Source organism: Embiotoca jacksoni, unplaced genomic scaffold, assembly GCF_022577435.1.
Source record: "Embiotoca jacksoni isolate LCO1_2020_lvr unplaced genomic scaffold, fEmbJac1.0.p SCAF_8, whole genome shotgun sequence".
Lineage (NCBI taxonomy): Eukaryota > Metazoa > Chordata > Actinopteri > Embiotocidae > Embiotoca > Embiotoca jacksoni.
Window position 1 is genome coordinate 7,116,624 of NW_027185436.1, and position 18,167 is coordinate 7,134,790.

At 40.3% G+C, this 18,167-nt stretch overlaps 1 protein-coding gene across 1 annotated transcript; it reads right to left on the minus strand.

The window, feature by feature from the left end:
- Positions 1-1,039: 1,039 nt before the first annotated feature.
- On the minus strand, positions 1,040-17,940 carry spef2 (sperm flagellar 2). Its single transcript, XM_069178041.1, has 38 exons — positions 17,767-17,940; positions 15,605-15,707; positions 15,217-15,469; positions 14,810-14,980; positions 14,400-14,546; positions 14,199-14,275; positions 13,855-14,056; positions 13,367-13,555; positions 12,247-12,434; positions 11,231-11,396; positions 10,809-11,031; positions 10,613-10,686; positions 10,433-10,499; positions 9,951-10,279; positions 9,656-9,759; positions 9,193-9,440; positions 8,969-9,053; positions 8,715-8,857; positions 8,303-8,482; positions 7,700-7,818; positions 7,237-7,364; positions 6,608-6,746; positions 6,351-6,488; positions 6,010-6,155; positions 5,684-5,759; positions 5,286-5,345; positions 5,053-5,173; positions 4,822-4,941; positions 4,444-4,582; positions 4,063-4,135; positions 3,800-3,956; positions 3,594-3,700; positions 3,225-3,407; positions 3,038-3,130; positions 2,495-2,665; positions 2,059-2,274; positions 1,459-1,581; positions 1,040-1,191 (listed from the first exon to the last, which is right to left on the minus strand). The coding sequence occupies exons 1-38, from the start codon at positions 17,822-17,824 to the stop codon at positions 1,126-1,128; spliced, it is 5,382 nt and encodes a 1,793-aa protein (XP_069034142.1). The 5' UTR covers positions 17,825-17,940; the 3' UTR covers positions 1,040-1,125.
- Positions 17,941-18,167: the final 227 nt, after the last annotated feature.

Sequence of the window (18,167 nt, forward strand, 5' to 3'; positions counted from 1 at the left end):
ATAGTAGGTCCTGAAAGTCTTCCTTTTGATCTCCTATCTGTTTGAGCCAGGAGTAAATACTATTTTACGCAGTCTGCGCTGTGCTGAAAGAGGGGAAATCCCAAATCCTTATTTAGTGTACTTAAAAGATATCCAGTATGCTTTGTCTTGCAACAAATGAAAAAGATCCGACAACTCTTTCCTTATCATTCAGGAGGTTTTGGATGGAAGTCCGTGAGTAAGGTTCTGTCTATATGACACATGTGAGTGGCTCTGTTTTCTCTAAAAGTCAGACACCGAGACCCTGGACCTGCAGTGATAATGAAAGGGAGGGAAAGAGAGAAAGGGTGGTGGGACAGGGGGGCGAGGGGTTCCCCGAGCCCTCATTGAATCAAATTAGACAAACGTTAAAAGGAGTTTCATTCTCTAATGGCTCTTAACAGAAATTAAATTGCTCCATCACTAAGTCAGGAAAGCACTGTTTAATGATAACGACGCTACTTGTACACCCGTACTTAATTTAGATCTATGATGCATTAATAACTTGTTTTGTCTTTAGTAACAAAAAAAACTATTGAACAACACTGATTGTCATACATTTTATCAAAATGTATTTATACAATTGTTTATTTGAATTTCTTCTCCAAACTGGATGCACATTAACTTGACCGGTGGGCAGGCAACAGTGACTGCTAAACAGAGTGGCTACCATAACACTGGCAGGCAGCGACTGGTAAGTCAGGCTTGACATGTAGGTTATCCTGGACAATGCACTCATTGTAACCACAACCGATGCTTCTCTGTGTCAGAGAGGTCATTAGAAAAACAACTGAGTCAGAAAAACTGCTGGAGTGTATCGAGGAACAGATGGGTCAAACCTATCACCATGGATGTTATTGCGATCATTTCAAATATGTTGTCATACCAACCTTAATCAGTTATAGTCATTTATACATACTGAATCAAAGTATAATTTCACATCTGCGTATTTATCCAGCCATGAAATAAGAATAAACATTTCAAACATTGAAGTAATGAGAATACTTCACAAATGGGACAAATAAACATGTTTTTAATTTCTTAAGTGGAGTAGGTCTTCAAAATGCAGACAACACTATGTAAATGTGATGTATGTTGTCTTGTCCTTTAGAAAACTGTCGAACTGTTAACCTCTCCTCCCTCCTGATGGGCCAGAAGCAGACTATGAATGTTCTGAGAGACAAAGACAGAGGCAAGTTTGAGAGATAACAAATGAGAAAGACAGGACGCAAAGGGGAGGGGAGGGGAGGGAGTGAGGGGTGCAAGATAAAGGTCAATCCTCATGTAGGTGTGTCAGCTTAAAAAAATAAACCATGACAATATTAATGCACATGACATGATACAGGCTGGATAAATATGTGGAGCTGCGTGGTGTTCATCAGATCTCATCGAACAGACGGTTCAGAATAAAGAAAATAATAGAAATACAGAGAGATTTACCACAAGCTGGTATTGTGTTGAGTTGTCCATCAGGGTCTGGAAGAAAGGATGCTGAGAGAGAAGGGAGAAGGGGACCCAGTCCTCAGGCTCGTATCCAAGCTCTCTGAACATCTGCACCAGGTACTAGAAGCCAGCAGAGATAGTATTACCGTGACATCAAAGTTTCAGTTAAATAATATCGTTGATAATTATGCATTGTTGAGTAGATTGACAGCTTTAGTATACCTGTGATTTTCTTCAGGCGATGTGTCCTAATTTGTTTAATGTTATGTTAATGAAGGCATAACTGTCCTCTCAATATACAAACTAGGGTGGCATTAAAAACCCTCATGTGTTGTCCCTGACACTCAGTGAAATGTCCACGGCTCTAGAGACATTTCAGGAGGCTAACATTTTGATTGTGAGATTTGCTAGTCACCCCTAGTAGTTGCATTTTGAAGCTTAAATAAAATAGGTTGTGCCTTTATATGCATATTGATGGTGAAATAATCAAAAATAAATTCTTGCTTCAGGAAGACCTTGTATATTTTTGAACATATAAGCAAACATTTCTTTCCCTAATAAATATAACTATTTGTCCATAGATTCATAGGAATATACCTCAGTGTGCTCCTCCTGACTCAGGCAGCCTGGAGGAAGGGAGCTGATGTCTTTCATCTTGGTGACTTTGTGGGAGATGATGGCAAGGAGAGCAGGGATTGACACTTCCTGTTCCTCAAACGAGCTCCTTGATTCACACAGAGTCTCTTCTTCCACGTAGTCTCCAGTCATTTCTGACAGGCTGAGCTCTGTAGCCTCTCCTATACTGGGCAGAGACTGTATACACAACACAGTGATAACACTTACACGTTTACTTCCACAACAACTTAGAAACCACCAGGAATCTGACACATGCTGTCATTGAAAATAACATAATTGGTTTCCATTATAATTCTTGATTATGTGAAAATATTGTTACAGAAAATAATGTTTTTGACAATAGAATATAAAGTGCTTTGCCATGGATTTTATTCACTTTTTCTTTGTGCATACTCACCTTGACAAGGTCGCTCGGCGAGTAGAGCCTGAGATGTTGTCCCAGCACGGCACTGAGTGCTCTGATGAAACCCTGTTGGGGGTTAAGGTCAGCTGCAAAGTACTGCAGCATGGACACATAATCCAGTTGAGGGGGGGAGATGGAGTGGTCTGCAAACAACTGGAAAAAGAACTAACAAGAAAGAACACAGACTAATGTTACTGTTCATTATTTTTTACTTATTTTTTGCAATACAGTTCATTTGAGCAGTGAGCACAAGACTTAACAAATATGTACAACACAAAGGATGTGATGACTGTATCCCCTACCAGTTTGTGATTTAGGTTAGTTTCTTTTTACGTTAAGACATCACTGAAAATTGCTGAAGAGTCTTTTTATAGTTTAAAAATTGTGTAATCCTCTATTGTACTATTTTTTTCCGCAGTACTCATTAGACCATGTCCATCAAATCTGTCTTTTGTGTTGTTTTGTCCCATGAAGGCCTGAATTTTCTATTTTCAGGAATTGAAATGAACTAAGTTGTCGGCCATTGCAGGCAGTTACCTTGCGTAGGTTAGCCAGACGGTCATAAGGTAAAGGCTCAGTGGGGTCCTCGGGAACAGGGAGAACACTCTCACTGGAAAACCACAACTCTATCTGTCAGGAAAGGAGGCAAGCAGAGCTTAACCATTTTTTTTATGATACAGATTTATCCAGAGTTCAAGGATCAGGATATAGGTCAGAGACTAACCTGTAGGTACTGTTCCTCATTGATATAGCCTGTGTCACCAGTATCTGTTGCCTTGAAACATTGAAGAACGTCCAGCAGCTCAGTCAAAGAGGGAAAAGGCCATGGGAGAGCAGCACTGAGCAGAAACTGACGCCAGTCTATGAGCTCACAGTCGTCCGCAAGAACAGACACAATCTCCATCAACTGGGGACGGAAGAGGAAATAACAATTCATGTACAAGCTACGTCACGTGTCTTTTATTTGACTGTTTAGACAACACAAGAAACTGAACAATTTAGTGCATGAATGTTCTGTGTTTTGCTTTGTTTTCTCAGTGCTGGGTTTTAGTCAGCTATGAAGCTAGGAAAAAAGACATATTTGCTCAGCTACCTGTGTTTCACTCATGTCTGTCCAATGGTCTGGCAAGGTGTCTCTGCCAATTTTAACAGAGATGACATCCTTGAGAAAAATGCAGAACTCAGAACTGGACATGATTCCTGCAAGTCATGAAGCAGGGAAAAGGAATGATGGATGGATTGCTAGACAGGAGGATTGACTGACTTAGTAATTCCACTACTTGTCAGCCCTGTATTCACCTGATGGAGCAATGTTGCATAGCTGGTGGTGGAGTGACTCCAGCTGAACTATGGTTAGGGTGGACCTTGTACATTTCTCCAAAGGAGGTGAACGGGGAGGAGGAGCCTCGTTAGCCACCATTTGGCAGTCTCCATTCAGATAGAAGTCAGAACATTCCTGGAGAAAACAATAGAAGATGGGGAATGTTGTTAAATGTCACACACTGAAAGTAGATATGAGAAAACAAAAAACAAAAAAGATACATTATCAGGTCATTACATACCAACACCAGCTTATTCTGAAGCTTAATGCCAGCCTCTATATGGTGGCGAACCACTTCTGATAATTGGTCAATACTATGGAAAACGAGAAAGAAACGGATAAAATATCAAACATGTCCTCTATGTATAATTTATGACCAAAAAAAATCTCCTTCTGACTGGCTGAAATGTTGTTATAAATAGCTTATTCTAAAATCTACAATTTGTCATTAACACTAGCTACATATTTTCTGTACATTCTCACACAGATAACATTGTGACATGACATGATGATGAAAAGAAGGTAGCATTTATCACACACTAATCAAAAACAACACTAATACAACAGGGGGAGCAGTACCATACCATACCAAACATGAACCCACAATCACACTGTACCATACCTCTTCATTTCTGCAAGATAGCATGCTTGTAACCACTCCTTCATCCTGGTGAAGACCTGCTCTGCTGCGCTTTGCAGAAAGCGGACCATCACCAGACCGTGACCTTTCACCAACTCAAGCCGCACCTGCGCTGCGTCCGCTAGACAACACACACATGCACACAGAGAGACACAACTACAGTATATAAAACAGACTGATCATTTATACACGTCTGCATGTAAGGGAACAACTGCAAATACACATAAGCATTCATATTCAAACAGGCAGGCTTGCATGTCTATCAGATTTGGCAATTTAATAATTTGACAATATCTGTGTGTGTGAGAGTGTGTGAGTGTGTGTGTGTGTGTGTGTGTGTGTGTGTGTGTGTGTACATACCCTCGAAATTCAGTGCATCCAAATATTCTTGAGATAGGTTTTTCCAAACTTCCCGATCATGAATCTTCTCTAAGGCCTTCTCATCAAGTGGGCTGGGTGCTGGAGGTGGGGATGGTGGACCTGAAGGAACAAAATGGGAAGAAAGATGATGATGTCGATGACCTGTTGAAACATACAGTGCATGCTGGAGGGCACCTCTCCAGTTTTGTTAATACTCAGCAAAAGACATGCCTTTCTTTTTTTTTGCTGGCGGTTTTGCTTTTCCTTTTTTTGCACTTGAGGCCTTATCCTCTTTCTTCTCTTGTGGTTTCTCGTTCTCTTTTGTCTCCTTCTGGTGGGCTTCTACTGATACCTATACAAACATATAACCCATGCAAGTTAGGAGTGAAAAATACTCCATATACAGTGTATATACCTTCATAATATGATCATCCAAACTGATATACAGATCCACAGAGCATTACCAATTTGCTGATGGTGCTGAGTGCCTCCTCGTAGTCATAGTTCAGTTTCTCATGTGATGACTAGAGTAAACAATGAAAAGGCTCAATATCTACAAAGAGTATACATAGTGTATATCAATATGTCACAATTAATATCAATATGTAAGTTTCAAGCTGTTTTGAGGTACAATTTTGCAAGCTATGTTTAAATTAATTGAGATTGACAAAATTGCATCCTGTCAACCAAACAGAACACTTTTGTAAAGTTGTGCATCCTGAAACAAGAATAAACAAAGATAGCATGGTGTATAATTTATAATATCTTTATATTATATCTATGAAACAGTTACAGACCTTTGGAAAGACAAAGTAATTTAACTCAATAAAAGGTGCAAAAAAAGAGAGGCAGGAAAACAAACCTTATCAAGTTCTGACGGAATCTGGCTTTTCATCTTGGGGCCCCCAGATGCGGAGGGACGTCGGGAAGGGTGAACACTGGGGAGGAGGAGGGAATTGATTACGTGTGCGTGTTTTTTAACTGGGAAATATTTTGGTAAGTATCAAACGTGTGCAATGGTGTTTCTTCCTCAGGATCATATTTTCCTATTTACATCTACTTCCGGTGAAGCGAAATAAATCTTTCACTGTCTGCCCTCATTATCAGAAAACTATTTATTAATTTTTCATGTCCTTTTATTAACTTGTAAGAATAGGGTTAGGCTGCATTAAATAAAGTGTTTCTTGCCTCTCATCATGATCCCTAGTTCCTGTAGAGTCCAGAAGGGGGATATAGATAAATGTGGAGGGGTGTTCAGACATCTCCAGTTTGGACATGCTCAAATAGTAGACCCTGAGAATACTGAGTGTCTCCTGGAAACGGTTCAACTCCACCTGTACAACATAAACAACCCAAGATTATGGTTTGGTCAAAAAATAAGTCACATTGAAGAGATATTTAGTACATTAAGGTACCTAAACACTATAAACACAATGGAATAGTGTATAACATGAGCTTACACTACAGAATTGAAATGGGTAAAAATAAATTTCTTTAGGCAAATGGTTTTACAAAAACAGCAAAGTCACCTGCGTAAGAACAGAATGGTGGTTGACGAGGACAGCAGTGTGGCCTATCAACCAGCCGTCAGTCATGAGAGTCTCCCTCTCTTTCTCGTCCTCCTCCTTACGCTTGTCACTGATGTCCCACAGACGTTCGCAGAGTCCCTGTGCACACATCAGAACAGCTCCATCAATTTTACATTTACATTTTTTTCAATTTTTACGTGACTTTCATGATCAATTTAAGAGTATTCGTTGTGCATTTTGTTGCAAATTCTTCTTACATCCAGTTTCAGATGCAGGTCTGCTTTGGTATCATCATCTTCTCTCATATCATCAGCTATGCTGTTGAAGTCCTTCTGCCACTGAGTCACTAACTCCTGCTTCAAGTCTGGACGCCCCAAGTAATGCTTGTAACTCTCTCTACAGACACAGAGAACCAGGCAATATTTAGGTATTGGGACATATCATATTTATCGAGGATTATTTCCTATTTACATACATTTATTTTTCATTGTAAAATATTTCTGACAAAGGGTCTAATGGTGTGAACATTTGGGTCATATATTGTATCCAGAAATAAGACTAACGATGACAACCTGCGGCTGATACTGTATTCTGAAAATGATTATAAATACTCAGTTGTTCAACTTTCAAAACTTCCCAAATATTACTCCTAAAAGTAAAAAAGTATCAATTGATTGTAGCTAGCAAGATGTTAGTGGTTCTGGGTGTGTGCAAAAGTGTATGGTTACCTGCACTTACATTTACAGAGCATAAATGTGTTGCTACCTTTTCATGTTATACAAGACAGAACTGTGCCTGTTATGTTCATTCTTATGTGCTTATCTGAATTTTGGGTAAAACATGAACTAAACCATGTTCATGCTGTCTGAAAAGCGTGGCAAAATACCTGATGTTGAACAGGTGATGGTCAATATGATCACGTTGTGAGCGCAGTTGCTGCATCACTGTCTTCACATTGTTCACATAAGAATCACAAACTGTGTCCCAGTATGGGCACAGGTGCTCTGCTATGTCCTACAGATAGACAGGGAGGGGAACACATGAACAAAGCAGGGGGCGTGGGAGGATGGACGACAGGAAAACAATACAAAACAATAAGCATATCAGATTTCACAGCGATGTCACATGACGTGCATTTTCTCATAACTGCAATATGGAAGGAAATACAGGTCGAAACCCACAGGCCCAAAGGCTGAATCGAGTTGGAATCATGTTGGAAGGCCACCTGGTGGTAACCCCTAGTTAGTGCAGTTCAAGGACATATTTTCTTGACTGAAACAATTTTTTAGGGAAGAATTAAGCACCATCAATTATAATAAGCAAAATCACAAATAGAATTTGTATCTTACTGGAGGAAGAGGTTCATCCATATACACAGGACCAACTGAAGTTGAGTCAGGTGGGTTCTTGGTGACTGCTTGAGAGTCCTCATTGCACAGTGAGGAAGTTGACACATTCCCAGAATGCCCTATTATATAGTCATAGAAAAATACAAAAATAATAATCCCTAGAACAAATTAAGATTAACCATATATATTGATTTCTACTTGAATGCCATTTAATTATTAATCAGGATATAATATTAACTCAGATAAATAATGGCAATGACAGTTTTCTTATTGATTAAATCTCAGTAAAATAGATATTGGTAATTGTATCTAAGTTACCTTAAAAAAATCCAGTCAACAGAATGCTATTGAAGAAATATACATTTATGACCTATTCTGTGGCTTCAACTTGTTCAATTCAAATACACTTAGTGGCCACACAGGTCAAGTTTACTTCTTTATATATATATATATATATCACTATCAGTAAAACTGTAACACAGTGTTCATGAGCAGTAGATATCAGTTAGAAGTCCTCTTTTTTAAGCAGAATTTCTTTTAGGGCCAGAACTGACTTTAAAACAACAATTTAACATGTAATTCAAAGACTGCTGATCAAGTCACCTTTCGGGGATTGTGTGTTGGATTTGAGAAGTGAGACGCTGGAGTGGGATTCTGTGGGGCCGAGGGTTTTGTCAGTGAGGGCCGGAGGTTGGTCTGTTGGTGAACATGTGGTTGAAGTCGGAAAGTCTGGTGCTTTCACACTGTCGAGCACCACATCTTCAACAGAAGTGGTGGCAAGAGCTGATGACGAAATATATTGTAATACAGTGAGTAGATACTGTGCTGCTTCACATGTTGTCTACTGTACATCATGTACCATAGAAACAGACATAAACTTGTCATTGTTGTCTGATAAAAGAAAAAGCTTATTTTAACCAAAGTTGAAATTATGAAACTGATTCTAAGTGGGACAATGAAAAGAGCAAGACATTGAGTCTACTAGCATTTGCTTGAAACTAAAATGACCAGTTACCTTCCTGTGTTTCCAGCAGGAGTGACTCCACCCTCCTGTGCAGCTCCTCCTGGTCTACATCGGCATCGACGCAAACCAAAATGTTCTGCTTTCCACCAAACCATTTCTCCAGCTCTGGCCAGTCATTCTGAAAGGCTGTGATCCTTGGGGGGGGGGGGGGGGATCATGTTTGATATTAGACACAGAGTCACGCAGTAGAAGTAATGTATTCCTCTCAGGTTACCGGATTCTTTTTTTTTTTTTTTTTTTTTTACCTGTGTGGAATCTGTGACAGATACAAGTTTTTGTCTATAGGTTGGGAGGTTGTAGCAGCAGCAATATCTGCATCTGCATCTGCATCTGTTTGGGAGCAAGAGCAGGAAACACATAAACACAAAACTAACATCAATCTTGTGTTTGCGCATATATACGTACACACACTGTCCAACAGATGTGTGAGTGCACTCAGCTACACAGCATTAAAATCAGTGTAACATACCCATGTGGCTGTATGCACGTTTGACAACACAGTCGTCCGGAATATCCAGCAGAAGAGCTAAGTCCAGCACAGGTGCGGGCGGCGGTGGAGGTTCGGGTGGATTAGGATCAGCAGCGAGGTTCGTCCTGCTTCTCACAACTTCATTCCCTTCGTCAACAGACCCATCCAGGGCTTTCTCCAGCAGGTGGGCCTGGGTGATGTCACATGGAAAGCCATCCAGGATCCAACCTGACTGAGGTGGAAGCTGACTATAAAAGACACAACAAATATTTCACAGTCTAGAGAGCGTTCGTGGGGTTGTTGTTTATTTTGTCCATACTGTACATAAAAGTAAGCTTGGAGTTTATTTTCCTGAAATACTGTCATACTATACTGTGAAATTAGATTAGATTATATGTAAAAGCAAGATAACTGACTTAATCTTACAGCATATACAGTACTTTACAGAAATATAGGTGCTCACCTGATTGCCTCTACTATAATCTCCACTAACAGCTCATTAGAGATGGTGTTCCCTTTCCTCATTTCTTCGTCTACAGCTGCTCCCTGAGTTGCACGTACAGATGGCTGGATAAAGGGCACATGTAAGCAAGAAAACGTTAAGTTTCATATTCAAAACAGGTAGACAACAATTTAGGAGAAAACTGTTATTACCCAGTTGTTCAAATCATTCTTACAAAATTTAGTATTTTATCAGAAGACAAGCTAAGTTTCTTCAGATTGGTTAGTCCTGTATGTTGAACACAGGTTACACTTACCCTTGCATTACTGTCTTTACTTTCCTCTTGAGAAAGAATTGCATTACTGTCTTTACTTTCCTCTGGAGTATGAACTGCATTACTGTCTTTACTTTCCTCTTGAGTATGAATTGCATTACTGTCTTTACTTTCCTCTTGAGTATGAATTGCAATACTGTCTTTACTTTCCTCTTGAGTATGAACTGCATTACTGTCTTTACTTTCCTCTTGAGTATGAACTGCAATACTGTCTTTATTTTCCTCTTGAGTATGAATTGCATTACTGTCTTTACTTTCCTCTTGAGTATGAATTGCATTACTGTCTTTACTTTCCTCTTGAGTATGAAGATCTGGAAAAACATGAAATTATAAGAGACACACACTACATCAAACAACCAGCTGTGTAAAAATAATATTTACTTTATATCAAAAGCAGTTAAACACACTGCAATGTACAGTATAAAATGGCCTTGAATAGAATCATTCTGGCCTCAGTATCCCACCAGATTCCAGTGATGTGGAGGATGTGAGCAGTCGCTCACTGTCTTTGTCTCCCTGCTGCTCTGTGACCTGAACATTGTGTAAAAAAAAAAAAGGTTATATTGATCTGAAAAATCCCTTCCTGGATTGAATAAAAGGGATACTACTAAAGTTACAATACTGTTGTACTGTATCTGACAAACCTCCTCTCCATTTTTGTGAGCATTCAGTGCCTCCTCAATCAGTGTGTCGGTCGATAAAACATAGATGCCGTGTGCTAAAGAAAACAATACATACTCAGCAACAAAGAAGCCAATACAATAATTATAATATTTAAAGACAACTTTTATCATTTGAGTGAGATCGTATTTGTGTTTATGCTTGCATCTGCATACGTGCCTTCAGCAATCTTGGCCAGGCAGACAGTTTTGCCAGAGCAAAACTTGCCCAGGACACAGGCCTTCATGGTAAAGTGAGCAAATAAAGATGAGCACGGTTCTACGACAGGTGGATGAACTATGTTCCTCAGTCGTTGGACAACATGTCCAAGAATGTTGTTGTCGGTTGGGGGTAATTTCATCTCCCCTTCTTCCTGAGGCCAAGCCCACTCACCTACCATATCCTGACAAACATAACATATGACGTTTCACACAGCTCAGGGCTTTTATTTAGAGACAAAACAAACTTTTTAAGCCTCCAAAAATTTGATTTAGTTGGTTCTTGTTTGGTTATGTAGTCTGCAAAAACTACATCCAAGAGTATAGGCAAACATCTACATAAAAATATGTTGTAAAAACACTACACTCATCTTTGAAACTCACAGTGTACTCATCATAGTCCTGGTTGTCGAGTATCTCCTGCTGCTCAAGCTCTACTGGGTCTAGTGGGGTCGAGAACTCAAACTGGTGGCCCTCTACTGGCTCATACAGAGGTAAACCACTGTACAGTAATTCCTTCCACTCTCTCATCTGCTTCTGTGGAATCAGGCTGGAGATGAAAACAAAAAACATGCATCTGAAAATGGTTTGACTTGTATGAACTCCTCAATTCACATCATACAACTATTTGTGTTTGTAATTCTTAGTACTTTTTAATGTCCTCTAAATGAATGTAATGATTCATTGTTTGGTTGAGCCTGAAAATCATTCAAGTTAACTGTTGAAATGCTTCATCTGATACAGAGGACATGTAAAACCTAGTGTAGCATACAGTACATAAATTATACATAAACAGAGCGTGTATATCAGATATGATGTATTTGATCATGAGAAGAAGCAGAGGGGATATTGACATCTAAATTTATTTGACCACTGGTCAATTGCACAAAACTGTTTCCAATGTCTGGAATTTGTTCACAGGTTTTTAACTCACATTAAAGTTAGCACAACAACGCAATGTTTCAGTTTTTGTTTATAATATAATGGAAAAGATTCTGTCGGATTTTGGTTCGTCAGTATTCTCCTAAAATAACATTTCATTGTTTTTTAAACTAATACTTAAGGGTATATTTGCCCAAATTACCCTCTGAGGTTCTTACAAACTTGTGGCTATTTTTGCTTTGCTTTTGAACTTTATAGAAGCATAAGTAAATAAAGTCTGCAGAAATAGCGGAGGATTTGACCTTTCGCTCCCTCAGTCCCATCCTTCAGATCATAAAGTTTTCAAAGTAGAAATATCTCCACACATCACAATTTACTTACAGTACGTTCTGATAATAATACTACCAAAAGTCACATTTCAAACACACATAAATATATAAAACACACACATATTCATGAATTTGACTGACCAATAGATCTGTTTTAACTTCATCTTTAAAAGAAACGACATCACGTACTTCCCAGTGAGCAGTCGGTATTCTCCAACCTTGATGGCCAAGTCCACTATCTGATCCAAAATGTCCTTGCAGCTATTATAGTGCTTCTTGTATCGGCTTTGTGCTCGCTCAGCAGCCATCCTGTTACAGAATTCAAGCTCCTTTTCGATGTCTTCTTCACGGATCACCTTATCATGCTGAGCCAAAATCTATACCAGGTCCCAGTCAGAAAGATTAAATGAGTGGAGAAGGCATGAAATAAATGTTTCTGTGAATCACCACTGTTGCAAAGAATTCAGGAAGATGAACAATGTGACATAGGTCATTTATTGTACAGTTAATTATATGTTATATGTATTATATTTGTAGTTTGAGTAGATGGCAAATACCTGAAGAATTTGAGACTTAATTGCAGAAAATTCTATTTAGAGGTTTCCTGAGAAATTAAATTAATGACAACACCACTGCGCCATGACCATACCATTACAATATACTGAATATTTAAAGGATATCTTTGATGATTTTCTACATTCTTCTCATTGTCAACAAAAGCCATGAAAAAAATATAAAAACAACAATGAATTGATCCAACTAACAAGTATTGTCATGGAGTCTGTTCCTCTGTGCCATAATGCTCTACTGTTGTCAAAACATTATTAATAATACATCAGTGAGCCATACGTTTGCAGTGGGGGGGCATGTTCAGTGCATCTGTGTGGCTCTGTGATGTGTTTTAAAGGGTTCCATTCATTGTTGGGTTTGTCTTTACATGGGATTTTTTATTTGTTGACAGAGAGAAGATTATAGGTACTCACCAAAGTTATCCATTAACACGGAATATCTGGATAACACTGAACTATGCATCTCTGCCTTCTTCTCACTACTTCTACTAAATTGCCCAATTACAGTATGCTGCGTGATCACTGGAAGAACACAACAGTTAGATATATAGTTGTATTTCCAATGCTTCATACAGTATTTAACCTTTATATGTACCTCTGTCCCTCCCTTTCTCTTTATCTTCACAATACCAAATACCCTGCTGATACTATACAAACCACCAAATTATTACCACTGACAAATCCTAAAACAAAGGGCCAACAGAGAGGATTATTCTTCTTCGTTATTCATCCTATCTCACCGCCTCCCTGTCCAGAGCTTCCTGGAAGTCCCTCTCTCTCCGCTGTTGGTACTGCCGCTCTCTGAACAGGCGGTTCTCCCGAATCACCTCCTTCACCTTACGTATCTGGAGGAGCTGAACTGCCAAGCGCTTCTCCTGCTGAGTCTGACGAGTCAGGCGCTTCACCAGCCACTCGTCTTGCTGCGCCTCCTAAAGGGTAAGGCAGAGGTGGCTGAGTACTTAAATAAACTTGGGTTAAAATGGCAATTATCAAATAAGAGACTGAGTGAGGTCAAAGAGAATCAGATGCATCAGATGTATCAAAAACTTCTCCATAATATCAACAAATTGATGAAGGATGAAAGAATAGGAAAAGGTCCTTACAAAGGGAAAACTGACTATTCTCTATTCTTGCACCTCCTTAGTGGGTATATATTTCTATTAAAATTAGGTGTATTATTTTATATAATTATTCATTTTATATTTCCTTATAAGAAGAGACGTTTTACCTCTCGAGCTTCATGCGCCTTAAACTGCTCCACCAAGAATCTATCGGCTCTTTTATTTCTCTGCTCGCAAGCTACCACATTCTCTTCCAGCCTCTGTCGGATGTCCTGTATATATTTGCTGTTGGATAGTAATATCAGCTTTGTCTCACTTCCAGGGACTTCACAACCCAGGTTGCCGCCACCAAGATGGACATCTGCAGAACTGAAAGGGTTCAAATCACATATGAATTAGTTGCATAAAGTTGAATATCTGAGGTTACTACAAAACTATTGATACAAACATTTATATGTCAGAATACTATATACATAAATAATAATTCAGTGACTGTTTCCTTTTCTCTTACCTTAAAGAGGAAGCAAAAGAAGAAACAAGCAGTTTCTTCCTGTTTGTCTCAAACTGGGCTATGTCATTCTGGACCGTCTACAAGAATAAAACAGACAAATATTCCACTAATGCCAAGAAGACCCTGTGTCAGCAGGCCAAAAAATGAAATTCCCCGTGTCGGTTTGTAAATTATCACAGCATTAATTTATCCGGATCACACCTGCGCTAGCTGTTCTTTGCGCCGCTGCTGCTGCTGCTGCTGTCTCTTCTTTCGGCTGAGCTGTGAACTGTAGGGAGGTGGCCTGGGCACCTGGACATTAGTGGCCTGGTTCCAAGTCATGTTGTGCTTCTGATGGCACACGTGCTGCTGCAACATACACAGTTCCCTTTGTTCAACACTCTCAGTGGCAACTTTTACTTTCAGGTTTTTCCCTAAGTATTGTATTGTTATAGAATTACAGTAATGTCCAACAGAAAAACACTGCAGAATTGTGACTGTGTGGCATGTGTAAAAAGTAATGCTGATAAAGACATATACTGTCGACATGCCATTAAGTCTGTTATTTATGTTAGATAAATACAAGGCAAAGTATAACAATACTGTGTTTTACTTTCCATGGTCTCCAGTACCTTATTAATATTCGTCATTCTATTCTCATGCGAGACTTTGAGTTCTGTCTTTTTCTGGATGGGATCGGTCACCACAGTCCTGTCGGTCAGTTGCTGGCATTTCGCATCATAGTGCTGCGAAATCTTCTGTAGCTTCAGGTCTGCATCACGTTTCACAACCTGATGCAGGCGCTATATAAAAGAAAAGATGCTTGAAAATACATGTTTTTTTTATAAGTAATGATGTTCAGTTAAACTAGTAAAGTCAACCACAAACATATACAGTAAAATGTGGAAAGACAGTCAGAGTTGGCCTTTAACCACACGCACACACACACACACACACACACACACACACACACACACACACACACACACACACACACACACACACACACACACACACACACGCCTTACAGTCCCCTTACATCCGAGAAGATCTCGTGCTCCTTTTGTCGCAGGCTTGCACTGCCTGCAGGCTGCATGATTTCCATCATTGTCCCGCTGATTCCTGCTTTCTTCTTCTTTTCAAGTGAGACATAGAGTTGGTAAAGGAGGCGTGTGGCAACACCCGGCTTCTCCTGCATCAGGCCTTGGGCTGCATTTATGTTGAAGGAGATCTCCAATAGCTGGAGAGTAGGCTCAAGGCGGGTAAAATTATTCACTTTGGCGATGGAGGTGCTAGGACACAAGGCGTGGTTGACTTTAATTATCATAAACACTTTAAATGAGCTGGAGAAATAAACTTTTTCCAGCAACATAAAGCAAAGGTACAAGAAAGGACAGCAAGAGAAGGGGAGCGAGAGGGTAACTTACTCTTTCCTCATAAACATACTGAAATCGTTCTGCATCTGATATTTATGCAGAATCTCCCCAATGAGATAACCGCTGGAGAAATCCTTGGCAAAGGTCTGTGGCTCTGTGAAGATAAGCATCAAAGTCAAAGTCAAATTTATTGACAATCCACCATATGTACAAGACATACAGAGAGATAAAAATATTGTTTCTCACAGTTCCACGGTGCGCAAAAATAAAAAGATAAAACAAGAAAAGTATAAATATGTAACAATAAAAACAGCCAACAACCACAGTGACACTTGACTGCAATATGTACATATATATATATATGTACAATGTAGTGAAAATGCAGGTCCATAGTGAAAAGTTTGTCCTTGAGTTTATTTCTATAAAGTGCTGGAGCTGGATATGAGTATGCTTGTGTGATGAAGGGAGAGGGGTGAGGGTGGGGGACAATGTTCAGAGGGGAGTGCAGAACCAATGATCCTACCAGCTGCCTTCACTGTGCGCTACAGGGTCTTACGGTTGGAGGCGGCACAGCTCCCGTAGCACACAGTGATGCAGCTGGTCAGGATGCTCTCCGTGGTGCCTCGGTAGAAGGAGCACACGATGTTTGCTGGGGCTCCTGCTATCTTTAATTTGCGGAGGAAGTAGAGGCGCTGCTGGTGGTTCCTGACGTATTGTTGCCAACCCGTACTGCTTGTGGTCTCTCAGAGAAAAAGTCCAGCAACCAATTACAGAGAGAAGAGCTCAGGCCCAGCCGGTCCAGTTTCCATATCAACTGCTGAGGGACGATGAAGAAACATCTTTAGTTCAGCATTCGTGTTGAATGATGTTTTGTGCATCAAAGCGTGCAAAGAAGTTGTTGAGGTTGTCGAGCAGAGAAATGTCACTGTCACAGGTCTGTTGTGAAGTTTGGTAATCTGTGATTGTGTCGATGCCCTGCTGTCTCTGAAATGGCATGGAATTTTTTTTTGGTGTATTGATGTTTGGCTTTCCTCATTCCACGGGACAGGTTGGCTCTTGCTGTTCCCAGACCGGCTGCGTCCCCGGCTCTGAATGCGGCGTTCTGGACCCTCTGCAGCCTGTGGACCTCCCCCATCAGCCGTGGTTTCTGGTTGACCCGGGTGGTGATGGTTTTCGTGTGGGTCACATCATCAATGCATTTGGTGACATAGGCAGTAACAGTCGCTGTGTATTCCTGGATGTTTGTGTGGTTGTTGTCGGTGGCTGCCTGCTTAAACATGTCCCAGTCTGTGGTATCAAAGCAGTCTTGAGTGCAGCAGCAGCTCCATTTTCTGGCCACACCCGTACCTGTTTCTGAGCTGGTCTGGTGACTTTAATCCTTGGACTGTTGGCTGGTTACAGCATAACAGTGATGTGGTCAGAGAGGCGGAGGTGCAGGAGGGGTGCAGCCTCCTATGATCCTTTAAGGGTTGTGTAGACCAGATTCAGTGTATGATTTCCCCTTGTTGGAAAATCAAGGTGCTGGTATATTTTTGGAAGCACAGTCTTAAGGTCTGCCTGGTTGAAATCCACAGCGAGAACGAGAAGTCTGTCTGTTGTTCACTGATGGCCTGATACAGATTCTCTCCTTGTTGATGGGGTCGGGGGGAGTGCCGAAATGTGATAACAGCAAAGGTATGTCTTTGTGAGACTGAACGGGTTCTCTTAAACCGCATTTTCACAATTTTGGACAAAGAAGTGTTTGCAATTTTGTGATCTTGGCCCGACTGGAAGGATCTGAAGTTTCTCTGCTTGTGTTTTCTCTGCCCAAGATGTAACACGTGTTGTTTCTGTCTAGCAGAAACTGAAGACTGCACTGTTGTCTTGACACACGACAATCTTTTACCTGCACACGACGGAGACAGACAAAGTAAACACCGTAGTATCAGGGACATACAGGAGGGGGGGGGGGGGCTGCATCTAAAAGTGCCCCCGTCACCATGGTAACGTGCAGTCATTTACAAGTAAAGACAGCACTGTCAACATTTTATATTCTTTAAAGTTATGTGACGTTTAACGTTAGAAGCACACGTGAAGTAATACATACCGGGGCGTTTTGGAAAAGACAAGATATCTAAAAACGAGTCACAGTAGCTAAACAACCGAACGAGTTAGTTAGCTGAATTATGCTAGCATGTAGCCAGATATGCTTTTAACTTCCAAGTCATTCTTACCAACAGCTTTTGACAGCCGGAGCTCCTGGTTCAGCCACCTGCACAATATATCCGACATCGTCTTTTTTTTATATATATATATATATATAACTATTAAACCATATTCTGTTTTGTGTTACAAACAATAACTCTTTAGCTCACTAATTAGTCACAAAAAGAGACGACGACGATGAAGGGATGAAATCCCAGCAGTACACTGTTGCCATGGTGACACGTCAACAGGGTTACCCAGGCTGTTTGAGGGGGGCACTGAAAGGGAAGGGGCGGGGCCTGCTTCCCCTGGACTGGGTTATATTTTTGCACTCAAAGGAAAATAGTGATGGAGTGACTGCAAACTGATCCAGAAACTGTACTATTTTTTTTTTTTTTTTTACCTGTGCAGGTCGACAGGAACGAGAGTA